The 13,902-nt window shown below is 38.8% G+C and overlaps 1 protein-coding gene across 1 annotated transcript in view; it reads left to right on the top strand.

The window, feature by feature from the left end:
* Window positions 1-13,902, top strand: part of INTS3 (integrator complex subunit 3) — an 883,995-nt gene that overhangs the window by 278,786 nt on the left and 591,307 nt on the right. The window contains 4 exon segments of the mRNA XM_053719732.1: window positions 2,231-2,328; window positions 2,884-3,075; window positions 3,222-3,309; window positions 4,765-4,844. Of these exon segments, the coding sequence (XP_053575707.1) occupies window positions 2,231-2,328; window positions 2,884-3,075; window positions 3,222-3,309; window positions 4,765-4,844 (458 nt within the window).

The raw sequence follows: 13,902 nt of genomic DNA, 5'->3' as shown, positions 1-13,902 counted from the left end.
GGAATTGCATCACCTGACCACCAGGAGTGGTTAAAGGCACCCTTCACCAGAGCTTTTACATATCCTTCCTACTTCCCCTTCCTTCCCAATATGTTCTTTGCCCCATCAAGGAGAGAGCAAGGATAGAGGTGTTCTGCAATAATGAAGGGAAATTTGAGAATGTTCATTCTTTTCCCTAAATGGACTTTTCCTGGAAGAGAGGGTTCAGGAGAGTACTGCTGGTACTACATAATTCTCTTAATTACAGTTTGGTACACAAGCAGGGCTTTTTTTCATTGGGTAGTTCCCATGCCTCCTCCTCTCTGGCCAGGTGTATGTACTTTCCTTGCAGTTCCTACACTGTAAGTTTACCTACAGGACATATCCTATCTGCATTAAAGGACCAGTAAAAACAGTAGATTTGCTTAATCAACAAAATGCATAATAAAAAGACAATTCAAAAACACTTAGTCTGAACTTTAAAAGAGTAGTAGATTTTTCTTCTTCTGACAAATCTTATCTATATCCACTCTTCCTGTATCATGTGACAGTCATCAGGCAATCACAATTGCATATATGTATATTCTGTGAATTCTTGCATATGCTCAGTAGGAGCTAGTGATTCAAAAAGTGTAAATATAAAAATACTGTACACATTTTGTCAATGGAAGTAAATTGGAAAGTTGTTTAAAATTGCATGTTCTATCTGAATCATGAAAGTTCAATTTTGACTAAAAATGAATGTATGGTCAACCGCTCTGGAACTTTGCTATGCTTAAATTGTCTCTCCATAAACATATTTGCTAAGATATTTTTTAAAAAAACAAAAAATAGTTTTATAGATCCTTTATAATCTATACCGTATTGTGGCCAACTCCTCCCAATTGATACTTCCTGCTTTTTGATCTTTGACAAATAGATCGGTCCCACCCGCCCTATACGTAGCTCTTATGCGCGCTCCAGCAAAAGAATGAATATGCGCAATGCGCGCCACTCGGTTTATATGTGCTATGGAAGCAACTGTCTTCTCTTTCAGGTATGGATTGTGCTGGATGAAACAGTGCATGCGCGGCTCATGAACGCGCATATCTACTGAAATTGACATCAAGTTGTTACTGCATGCGAATTGTATAGCGCATGCGCTCTGTAATCCATGGGCGTATTTGTAAAAGGGGTTGAATTCCCTGGGTTACTCTGGTTTCTTTGCAGTCATGGTTGTAATGTCAACATAGCCAAAAGTTCTCTCACATCTCGGATGAGAGTGTTTTTTTGGGAGTTGTTATAAATTGAGTGGCTGTGAATATTTTTCTTACAGACCAATGCAAGCTTAAGCTTCAATATCTCCCTTTCCCATCTCATGGTGGCAGTGTCAGACGCCATGCCATTTGCAAGATTTCATTTACAATCTGTCTATTGGGTTCCTACCGAAGGTGTTATCAGTGGTAAACATTAATCAAGAAATTGTGGTTCCATCATTTTGTCCTAATTCTACTACTTTTAAAGAGCAACTGTTGCATAATTTAGATGTCGTCAGGCCGGGCTTTGCCATTTTACCTACAAGCAACAAAGGATTTTCATTAGTCTTCCAGTCTGTCTCATTTTCTGCATTCATTTGCAGTGTGTGGCCGTAGAAGAGTAATGTATAAAAACAATTTAACTAATCAAATTAGGGTACAGCAAATATTCCATTAAAATGATGAATGAAAGTCCAATTAATTTAATGTTTTTTTTTTCTGCATAGCATTAGCAGAATGTTTACATTTACTATCACTTTAACTTAGCAGCTGTGCACAAGGCTCCTATTTACATACCTTCACTTTCTTTTGAGGAGTTCTGGTCCTCTTTGTTATCAGACTTGCACACCCTTCCATAAGTGTATCCACATTTATTTGGTGCAGACACAATGCTCTAGAATCCTCTAATCTTCATGTGCTGTCATTCAGAAGGTGGAGAGGTTTTTAATTGCGGCTAGAAAACAACAATATTCTTTGTTAACCTTGTAATATATAAACTATTGCTGTTAAGAACCAATCATACCTTAAAAAAACAGACGTAAAAGAAAGGGAATTAAAACAACTTGTATTTTCAATATGGAACTAATGCTGGGGAATCTTATGTCTCCTGAACCTCTTGGCTACTAGAGCAGACGGCAATACTTGAATTCCATGAATGTTGTGTACAGAATGTAAATTCAGATATTGTTTGCTTGCATATTGTTTTATTCAATACCACTCTCTCATATACTCTACAGGTATCTTGCAGCTTTTGCAGTCCCGTACCTCACGTAAGTTCTTGGCATGCCGACTAACCCCAGATATGGAGACGAAGCTTCTTTTTATGACCTCTCGAGTAAGTTTGCATGATCAGAAAATTGTATAAGAATTATAGAACAAAAATGTGAGAAATGGGTGTGATTAAGATGCAAATCAGAAGAAATTGAATGTTCATTTTTCAAATTGAATATTGTTTCAAGCAAACTTTTCATAAAAAAAAACCCAGCAGCACAGTTATCTTAATAATGCATTGTGTTAGCTCCACGATATGAATGCAGAGCACTGACAGGTCTGTCATGCAAAATGCTTTGTAACCACTTGTTCCAGCTTCACACGTCAACCCCAAGAAAACCTTTCTGCTCTGAGCAATCACTTGAGATTTTCAGATATGCCTTGGCAAGTCTGTCCTTTTATATAGAAGAAAGTTCTGTAGTTCACAATAAAATATGTCTTTGTAGTTATCGATACTCATATTTCTTTACTAGACTTTTATTTTATTTTTATTATTGGTTTGGTTTAGAATGCATAGAGGAGTATTACTGAAAGATAAGTGTGCTTTTAGAGTTACTTATAAGTATTTTTTAAGTTGTTCACAAACAGGATATCTATAGTCTCTTACAACACTTTGCAGGTGCGGTTTGGACAGCAGAAGCGATATCAAGATTGGTTCCAGAGGCAGTACCTCTCCACACCAGATAGTCAGTCATTGCGCTGTGACCTGATACGTTATATCTGTGGAGTGGTACACCCTTCAAATGAAGTGCTAAGCTCAGATATCCTGCCTCGCTGGGCCATCATCGGCTGGCTGCTTACCACTTGCACAGTGAGTGTGATCAGTGAGATGAGTTCGTGTTGGAGGGGTTTAAAAGTTTAGTTACCCAAAACTGAATGGCAAGATGGTGTCAAAATGTTTCTTATAGCTGATGTAATTTTACAGATTTCTCTAACATGTTATCTTTTTTTTTATAGTCTAATGTGGCTGCCTCTAATGCCAAACTGGCTTTGTTTTATGACTGGCTTTTCTTCAGCCCAGAGAAGGACAGCATCATGAATATTGGTAAGTTCAGGGAGATCTTTAGCCAACTTGTACAAATACCTGACCTGACTATTCCTGATGAATAGTGTCCAACTTTCAACACATCACCAGAGTACCTTCCTTGAGTAAATTGAATACATTATAGGGGTAACGTTCTCTTTTTATATTCACATCTTGGACTTAAATTTAATAGAATGTTGTGTTGAACCATGGTGGTAAACGGGGGTGAAGGAGGCAGATCTAATGTGAATGAAGTTCCATTCTGACTGTACAGTGGTTAAAGGTTGAGAGGCTCTGTAATGTAAAAGACTTTGCTTTAGGAAAAGGTATGATATTTAGTAGATGTGTGCATTCGGATCCTTTGTGAGAATGCAGATGTAAGGAGCCGCTTGCTCCATTCGGATATTTTTGTAGCCGTATTGATTCCTGTAACAGATCCCCATTCTAAGATCTGGATTTACACAGGTCTTAGAGTTTAAGGAATAAGCAGCTCCTTACATCCATATTCCGATCCCCAGAAAGGATCCAAATGCACACATATAATACTTAGCATGGGAGATATTCATTGTTTTTATGAAGTTTTGGTCTGGAGCTTTATTATTAAGGGGTAAATAACTGCTTTCCAAGCACAGTGGGTAATGGTCTGCAGTATTTTTAAGGTGACAGGTTTTGCCAATGTTATGCAGTGTGTAAGGTCATGATATTCTGTTGTTGATGTACTCTTTGCAGACTTATCTATGTGGTGGGTGATAAATGCTTTAGTGGAGTTAGCAGATTTGTCTTTGCATTTGTTAACAAGTGCAATGCTCTGTTCTTGTCACTGGAGTTGATATATCTTATCTGTGCCCAATCTTTATCTTTTTATCCTTCACCTCTTATGCTGCCGCCTTTCAGATATTTGCTTTCCCTTCACCTCTTTCTCTTCTGATGTGCTAGAAGTGGTAGTGGGGGTTGAAGCTTAGTATAGTATTGTAGGAGAGGCTGGCTGCCAGTAGTGACACTAAGAGGACATTTTGGCACATAGTGACACATAACTGGAGAAGGGGGGGGGTCCAATATCATGATGAGATGCCTGCAATTACATGTACTAACTATATAAAAAAAATATTTAGCAGATTCCCAGCACTAGTAATAACACAATATGCAGCCATAATAAAAGCCATAGTCCATTATATGTAGGAACTGTATGATGTGCAGGGCAGCACTCTAAGATTTTTAACGAGTTTAACGAGGGTCAGAGCAATAGCAATTCCAGCAGTCAAGCATCTGTTTGTTTCACAGTCATACAAACATTTTCAGCCCAGAGTTCTGACAGCTTGTTATCCTGGAATACAGCTCCCCTGTGGCTGAAACAATCCACCTAGGTAGCCATCTTTTTTATAGCTATGTGCTTGTTAAATTGACTCCCTGTGTACAATATTGTATTGTTTGAACGTTCACTTCACATCTTGATACAACTGTAATATGTCTCTCCAGAGCCAGCCATCCTTGTTATGCATCACTCTATGAAGCCTCATCCAGCCATTACTGCCACACTTCTAGACTTCATGTGCCGGGTAAGAGACCACCACGCCACCTTATCTATTTTAGTGTGCGTAAAAGACAAACTAAGGAGAAATATTGATAGAGAAAGGTGGGGTGTTCAAAGGTGAAGTTAACAGCAGATTAAAAAAAATAAAAAAATGGTTGTAAAGAATTTGGGTCAAGGGAGCATGTAAAAAAAACATAATTTATGTAAGAACTTACCTGATTCATTTCTTTCATATTGGCAAGAGTCCATGAGCTAGTGACATATGGGATATACAATTACTACCAGGAGGGGCAGTTTCCCAAACCTCAAAATGCCTATAAATACACCCCTCACCACACCCACAATTCAGTTTAACGAATAGCCAAGCAGTGGGGTGATAAAGAAAGGAGTAGAAAGCATCAACAAAGGAAATTTGGAAATAATTGTGCTTTATACAAAAAATCATAACCACCATAAAAAGGGTGGGCCTCATGGATTCTTGCCAATATGAAAGAAATTAATTTATCAGGTAAGTTCTTACATAAATTATGTTTTCTTTCATGTAATTGGCAAGAGTCCATGAGCTAGTGACATATGGGATATCAATACCCAAGATGTGGAGTCTTCCACTCAAGAGTCACTAGAGAGGGAGGGAATAAAATATAAAAACAGCCATATTCCGCTGAAAAAAATCAATCCACAACCCAAAACAAAAATAAGTTTATTTCATCTTTGAAAGAAAAAAACTTCAAGCAGAAGAATCAAACTGAAACAGCTGCCTGAAGAACTTTTCTACCATAAACTTCTTCCGAAGAAGCAAATACATCAAAACGGTACAATTTAGTAAATGTATGCAAAGAGGACCAAGTCGCTGCTTTGCAAATCTGATCAACTGAAGCTTCATTCTTAAAAGCCCACGAAGTGGAAACTGATCTAGTAGAATGAGCTGTAATTCTCTGAGGCGGGACCTGACCCGACTCCAAATAAGCTTGATGAATCAAAAGTTTCAACCAAGAAGCCAAGGAACTAGCCGAAGCCTTCTGACCTTTCCTAGGACCAGAAAATAAAACAAATAGACTAGAAGGCTTCCTGAAATCTTTAGTAGCTTCCACATAATATTTCGTAGCTCTTACCACATCCAAAGAATGTAAGGATCTCTCCAAATAATTCTTAGGATTAGGACATAAGGAAGGGACAACAATTTCTCTACTAATGTTGTTAGAATTCACAAACTTAGGTAAAAATTGAAAAGAAGTCCGCAAAACTGCCTTATCCTGATGAAAAATCAGAAAAGGAGACTCACAAGAAAGAGCAGATAGCTCAGAAACTCTTCTAGCAGAAGAGATAGAAAAGAAACAACACTTTCCAAGAAAGTAGTTTAATGTCCAAAGAATGCATAGGATCAAATGGAGGAGCCTGTAACGCCTTCAGAACCAAATTAAGACTCCAAGGATTAGAAATTGATTTAATGACAGGCTTAATATGAACTAAAGCCTGAACAAAACAGTGAATATCAGGAAGTATAGCAATCTTTCTGTGAAATAAAACAGAGCGGATATTTGTCCTTTTAAGGAACTTGCAGACAAACCCTTATCCAAACTATCCTGAAGGAACTGTAAAATTCTAGGAATTCTAAAAGAATGCCAGGAGAATTTATGAGAAGAACACCATGAAATGTAAGCCTTCCAAACTCTATAATAAATATTTCTAGAGACAGATTTACGAGCTTGTAACATAGTATTAATCACTGAGTCAGAGAAACCTCTATTACTTAGAACTAAGCGATCAATTTCCATACCTTCAAATTTAATGATTTGACATCCTGATGGAAAAACGGACCTTGAGATAGTAGGTCCGGCCGTAACAGAAGTGGCCAAGGCGGGCAACTGGACATCCGCACCAGATCCGCATACCAAAACCTGTGTGGCCATGCTGGAGCCACCAGCAACACAAAAGACTGTTCCATGATGATTTTGGAGATCACTCTTGGAAGGATAACTAGAGGCGGGAAGATGTAAGCAGGATTATAACACCAAGGAAGTGTCAGTGCATCCACTGCTTCTGCCTGAACATCCCTGGACCTGGACAGGTATCTGGGAAGTTTCTTGTTTAGATGAGAGGCCATGAGATCTATCTCTGGAAGACCCCACATCTGAACAATCTGAGAAAACACATCTGGATGGAGAGACCACTCCCCTGAATGTAAAGTCTGGAGGCTGAGATAATCCGCCTCCCAATTGTCTACACCTGGGATATGCACCGCAGAGATTAGACAGGAGCTGGATTCCGCCCAAACAAGTATCCGTGATACTTCTTTCATAGCTTGGGGACTGTGAGTTCCACCCTGACGATTGACATAGGCCACAGTTGTGATATTGTCTGTCTGAAAACAAATGATCGGTTCTCTCTTTAGCAGAGGCCAAAACTGAAGAGCCCTGAGAATTGCACGGAGTTCTAAAATATTTATTGGTAATCTCGCCTCTTGAGATTTCTAAACCCCTTGTGCTGTCAGAGATCCCCAAACAGCTCCCCAACCTGAAAGATTCGCATCTGTTGAGATCACAGTCCAGGTTGGCCGAACAAATGAGGCCCCTTGAACCAAACGATGGTGATCTATCCACCATGTCAGAGAGTGTCGTACATTGGGATTCAAGGATATTAATTGTGATACCTTTGTATAATCTCTGCACCATTGATTCAGCATGCAAAGCTGTAGAGGTCTCATGTGAAAACGAGCAAAGGGGATCGCGTCCGATGCTGCAGTCATGAGACCTATTACTTCCATGCACATAGCCACTGAAGGGAATGACTGAGACTGAAGGTGCCGGCATGCTGCGACCAATTTTAAACGTCTCTTGTCTGTTAGAGACAGAGTCATGGACACTGAATCTATCTGGAAACCCAAAAAGGTGACCCTTGTCTGAGGAATCAAGAAACATTTTAGTAAATTGATCCTCCAACCATGTTTCCGAAGAAACAACACTAGTTGATTTGTGTGAGATTCTGCAGTACGTAAAGACTGAGCTAGTACCAAGATATCGTCCAAATAAGGAAACACCGCAATACCCTGTTCTCTGATTACAGATGATAGTGCACCCAGAACCTTTGAAAAGATTCTTGGAGCTGTTGCTAGGCCAAATGGAAGAGCAACAAATTGGTAATGCTTGTCTAGAAAAGAGAATCTCAGAAACGGATAGTGTTCTGGATGAATCGGAATATAAAGGTATGCATCCTGCAAATCTATTGTGGACATATAATGTCCTTGCTGAACAAAAGGCAGAATAGTCCTTATAGTCACCATCTTGAAAGTTGGTCCTCTTACATAACGATTCAAAATTTTCAGATCCAGAACTGGTCTGAACAAATTTTCTTTCTTTGGTACAATGAATAGGTTTGAATAAAACCCCAAACCTTGTTCCTGAGGAGGAACTGGCATGATTACCCCTGAAGACTCCTGGTCTGAAACACACTTCAGAAAAGCCTGAGCTTTTACTGGATTTACAGGGATGCGTGAGAGAAAAAATCTTCTCACAGGAGGTCTTACTTTGAATCCTATTGGATACCCTTGAGAGACAATGCTCTGAATCCAATGATTTTGGACAGATTTTATCCAAAAATCCTTGAAAAACCTTAATCTGCCCCCTACCAGCTGAGCTGGAATGAAGGCCGCACCTTCATGCGGACTTAGGGGGCAGACTTTGGTTTCCTAAATGGCTTGGATTTATTCCAATTAGAGGAAGGCTTCCAACTGGAAGCAGATTCCTTGCGAGGAGGATTGAGTTTTTGTTCCTTATTCTGACTAAAGGAACGAAAACTGTTAGAAGCCTTAGATTTACCCTTAGGTTTTTTATCCTGAGGCAAAAAAACTCCTTTTCCTCCAGTGATAGTTGAAATAATAGAATCCAACTGAGAACCAAATAAATTATTACCTTGGAAAGAAAGAGATAGTAATCTAATTTTAGATGTCATATCAGCATTCCAAGATTTAAGCCACAAAGCTTTTCTAGCTAATACAGCTAAATACATGGATCTAACATCAATTTTGATAATATCAAAAATGGCATCACAAATAAAATTATTAGCATGTTGCAGTAAGCGAGTAATGCTAGATATGTCAGGATCCAAATCTCGTTGCGCTAAATTCTCCAACCAAAAAGTTGTGGCAGCTGCAACATCAGCCAAAGAAATAGCATGTCTGAGAAGATGACCTGAATATAAATAGGCCTTCCTTAGATAGGATTCAAGCTTCCTATCTAAAGGATCCTTAAAGGAAGTACTATCTTCCATAGGAATAGTGGTACGTTTAGCAAGTGTAGAAATAGCCCCATCAACTTTGGTGATTTTTTTCCCTAAAACTCTATAGATTTTTCTGGTAAAGGATACAATTTTGTAAACCTTGAAGAAGGAATAAAAGATGCACCTGCCTTATTCCATTCCCTAGAAATCATATCAGAAATAGCCTCAGGAATAGGAAAAACCCCCGGGGAAACCACAGGAGGTTTAAAACAGCATTTAAACGTTTATTAGACTGAACGTCAATAGGACTGGTTACCTCAATATCCAAAGTAATTAACACTTCTTTTAATAAAGAACGCATATACTCTATTTTAAATAAATAAGTAGATTTGTCAGTGTCAATGTCTGAGGAATGATCTTCTGAATCAGATAGATCCTCATCAGAAGAGGATAAATTATTATGTTGCTGGTCATTTGAAATTTCATCAGCTAAATGAGAAGTTTTAAAAGACCTTTTATGTTTATTAGAAGGTGGAAATGCAGACAAAGCCTACAAAATATAATCAGAAACAAATTCTTTAAAATTTACAGGTATATCATGTACATTAGAAGTTGAAGGAACTGCAACTGGCAATGTACTATTACTGATGGAAACACTATCTGCATGTAAAAGTTTATCATGACAACTATTACAAATGACATTTGGTGGAATAATTTCTACACTTTTACAACAAATGCACTTAGCTTTGGTAGAACCGATGTCAGGCAGCAATGTTCCAGCAGAAACTTCTGAGGCAGGATCAGATTGGGACATCTTGCTCAATGTAAAAGAAAAAACAACATGTAAAGCAAAATTATCTATTTCCTTATATGACAGTTTCAGGAATGGGAAAAAATGCAATAGCATAGGCCTCTGATAGAGAAAAAAGCAAGTGGCAAACATCAATGGGGTATTGAAATAATGAAAAATTAACTGGAAATGACATACTCGCATCACGTAAGACGCCGGAAATGACGAAGTTGCGTCATAAACGTAATTTTCCACGCCAAAAAAAAAAAAAAAAAATAAATAAATTCGCTCCAAGAATGACGCAATAAAGTTTAGCATTTGACGCACCCGCGGGCCTAATACCCGCAATTGCAAGAAGTAGTCAATTAAAAAAAAGACTAAAACCCCAGGAAAGAAATGCATTTCTTAAAATGTTTAAATTCCCCAAAATATGAAACTGACATTCTGCTGAAGGAAATACTTGAACCTGACTCATGGCAAATATAAGTACAATACATATATTTAGAACTTTATATAAATGCATAAAGTGCCAAACCATAGCTGAGGTGTTTTAAGTAATAAAAAACATACTTACCAAAAGACACCCATCCACATATAGCAGATAGCCAAACCAGTACTAAAACAGTTATCAGTAGAGGTAATGGTAAATTGAGAGTATATCGTCGATCTGAAAAGGGAGGTAGGAGATGAATCTCTACGACCGATAACAGAGAACCTATGAAATAGACCTCCGTTAGGGAAATCATCATATTCAAATACGTGATACTCCCTTCACGTCCCTCTGACATTCGCTGTCGGGCTTCAACAATGCTGAGAAGCACATATCAACGTAGAAATCTTAGCACAAACTTACTTCACCACCTCCATAGGAGGCAAAGTTTGTAAAACTGAATTGTGGGTGTTGTGAGGGGTGTATTTATAGGCATTTTGAGGTTTGGGAAACTTTGCCCCTCCTGGTAGGAATGTATATCCCATATGTCACTAGCTCATGGACTCTTGCCAATTACATGAAATAAATCCTCTACTGGTTTGTATGAGTTCTTAAATGATCCCTTTAATAAACATAGATAACATACTCAGAACTTGCTTGTACAAGGACATGGAATTCATGTTTTTTGAGTGACTGTCAGGTGCTCCTTAGTCGGGGGATATTCTCAGTACGTTTTATATAAGAATTGGGTCATCAGTACAGTACATTTAAAAACCATTTGGCATATGACAGCATATTGTTTGCCACTGCATTCTACTTTAAACCATAGCATATAACGGAAATAGATGCTTTAAATTATTATTGTCATTACCGACACAAGATAACAGGATTAAACACATAGACTTAAGATCTTTGACTCAGGGCCTTTCCCCCCCTGAACTAAATTGTTTAGTTTATGTATTTGTATCTTAACACATCGCTTGGTCATGGTAGGTATATTTGTGGTAAGATACAAATAGATAGCTACAGAATTTTGCAGCACTGTACAAATAAATGATAATAATAAAGGTACAGTCGCATGTGGGAGATCGAAGCGTCGCAGCTGCCAAGCAGGACACAACCTCAGGATCAGCAGTCACATAACTCTACTAATAACTGGTTATAAAGTACTGGAACTCTAAGGCTTGCAGCTCCAAAGTAGAGCTTTACCTTTGTGATTTGCAGGGGTTGAAGCGAAGCTCAGTAAAAAATAAGTAGAGCATGTAATTTCTGCATTACAATATTCCTTTAAATGAAATAACCCCTTAAAGCAGGTTTAGTTCTTGTTTAAAAGGACATTAATAATCGTCGTTGCATATAACTGGTCTCATGAGTTATTCCAAAATATCAAAAAAGAGAGCACAGCACTCCTGAGATAGAAAAAAAGCTAGAATAACTTCCATGCCTGTTCATTTCTATTGCAACTCCGGGTGTGTGTTCTTTTAGCACACTGTGCCTTTTCACAGAGAAAAAATATCCTGTAGCATATCATTCTGACCCTGCCCAATGACAGTCCAGCGCCGAAATACCAGGAAATTCCTCTCTGTACAAGAGAAACAACAACCCCAGACGATCGTTTCAGGCCTCATGAGTTATTCCGACTGCAATATAGCACAGCTAATACCAAAAACCTCTGTATAACAAAGCAGTCTAGAGAGCAATAGATTAGCGTTATGTGCTGTATCAAAATTGGGCTCTATTATGCTCAAGAATAGATATTAGAATAAAGCTGCCAGTGCACTGTATAAACAGTTATACTTTAGAACAGGCTTCTTTTGCAACAGGCTTTCCATATTAACCTTATCAGCAGCACAATGCATCTGAAACACTACGTTTACCATCTCGATGAGCATTAACATAAGGTATACAAATACTCTGTGTTCATGGTATTGCCTTATCGCTTGCCTGGACCATCATCCTGGTTTGACACACTCACACACCCCTCCCTCAAGCATAGTATGGGGTCACAAGCTGTGAGCGGCTTAGGACCGCAGGAGAGACTGAGGAAGCGACTATAGTTTTCTGAATAATACATGGTTATGTAATGAAGCCATCTGTTCGTCTGTGTGTGTGTACTTCTGCCGCTCTCTGGGGAGAAAATGTGCCCTAAAGTCATTCCCTATAAAATAATTTTAATAGGATCACATTAGAAATAGATATTTAACACAGAGAAGAATTAGCTATGTTAGGGACTTCAGTCTCTCTCCTACAGAGACCAGAAGGTCTTGTGGTAGCTCATTATAATATAGCAGTAATTACCAATCTAATTATTAAGGCTATTTAATGAGAGGTAAAAAGGATTAGCAGCACAAGATGCAATGATTGAGTTGGAGGGAGAACCAGATGTAATTTGCAAGATTAGTGTAGTAGGAAGGTGGAAATGCCTCCCAGCAGACTTAATAAGGACTGATGCTGTGAAGGAATTCAGCAATGTCAGAAATTCAAGCCTGATCATGTATGAAACATACATGAATTTAGATGAATGATTGGCAGGATAGATGGACCCACTGTTTCTGATGTGTATATGTATTATATTGTGTAATATGGTAACAAAATGTAGGTAAATGTTATATACATTTAATTATTGTACAGTGTTGGGAAAAATCAGATTAGTGCAGAGATTCTCAATGCTGTTGCCAGTAAACTAATTCTCAAAATGTAACTAAGGAATATCTAGGTAAAGTGTGGTTTTGGAATTTCTAGCAATGAGCCCTTCCAGCAGTTTCAACTGCTTTCATTAGTGTATCAAGAGGTGGTCTGATTGCAACACACTCCCTCCCCTGCCTACCCTCTAATTCCCCCTTCAGACCCCGGGGATGCTGAGATATGCAAAGAATGTTTTCTATTTTGGAATGTAGGTTTTAAAATGTGGCCCATGGGAGTCCCCCTTCTCTGTTTCCCCACCCTTTCTACATTATTGTTCTGTATCCAGGTTTTTCAATTACCAAATTTGTTCTTTATAAATTTTCTGTAGTCCCCCGTCCCCCCGCCCCCTTCTCTCATATGCAATGTCCTTTTTCTTCATAAATGGAGAGTCCACAGCTGCATTCATTACGTTTGGGAATTCAGAACCTGGCCACCAGGAGGAGGCAAAGACACCGCAGCCAAAGGCTTAAATACTCCTCCTACTCCCCTCATCCCCCAGTCATTCTTTGCCTTTTGTCCCAGGAGGTGGGCAGAGAAATGTCAGAAGTTTTTGATAGTATCTTATGGAGGGTAGTACTCTTCGGCATGGGACTGGAGTTTTAAGTAGTTCTGTCATCCTCTCAGTGAGAGCATGGATGAAAGTTAGAGTCCGGAGATGCAGGGAGAGTCTTTCTGCGAAACCATTAACAACTCCACAAGCAATCAGCGCTGACAAGTTTCGCTGCCTGCTTTCTTCTCTTAAGTCCATGGCAGAGGCGACGCTACTATCTGTCACACTTGAAGGGCCGTGTTCCTGTTCCATTGCGTAGATTCCGATAAGATCATTTCATTTTACTTTCTTATGAATGTATTGTATTACATATTTTTCCCAGAGAGGCTACCACCTTACGGGACTAACTATAACTCAGGGTCTCAGTGAGGCTCCTTTTGTATCTTGGAATCAAGGGTTAATATCTCCTAAGG

The sequence above is a fragment of the Bombina bombina genome, chromosome 1, assembly GCF_027579735.1.
Source record: "Bombina bombina isolate aBomBom1 chromosome 1, aBomBom1.pri, whole genome shotgun sequence".
Lineage (NCBI taxonomy): Eukaryota > Metazoa > Chordata > Amphibia > Anura > Bombinatoridae > Bombina > Bombina bombina.
Note: the sequence above shows the minus strand (reverse complement) of the source record. Positions and strands in the feature narration are given on the sequence as shown.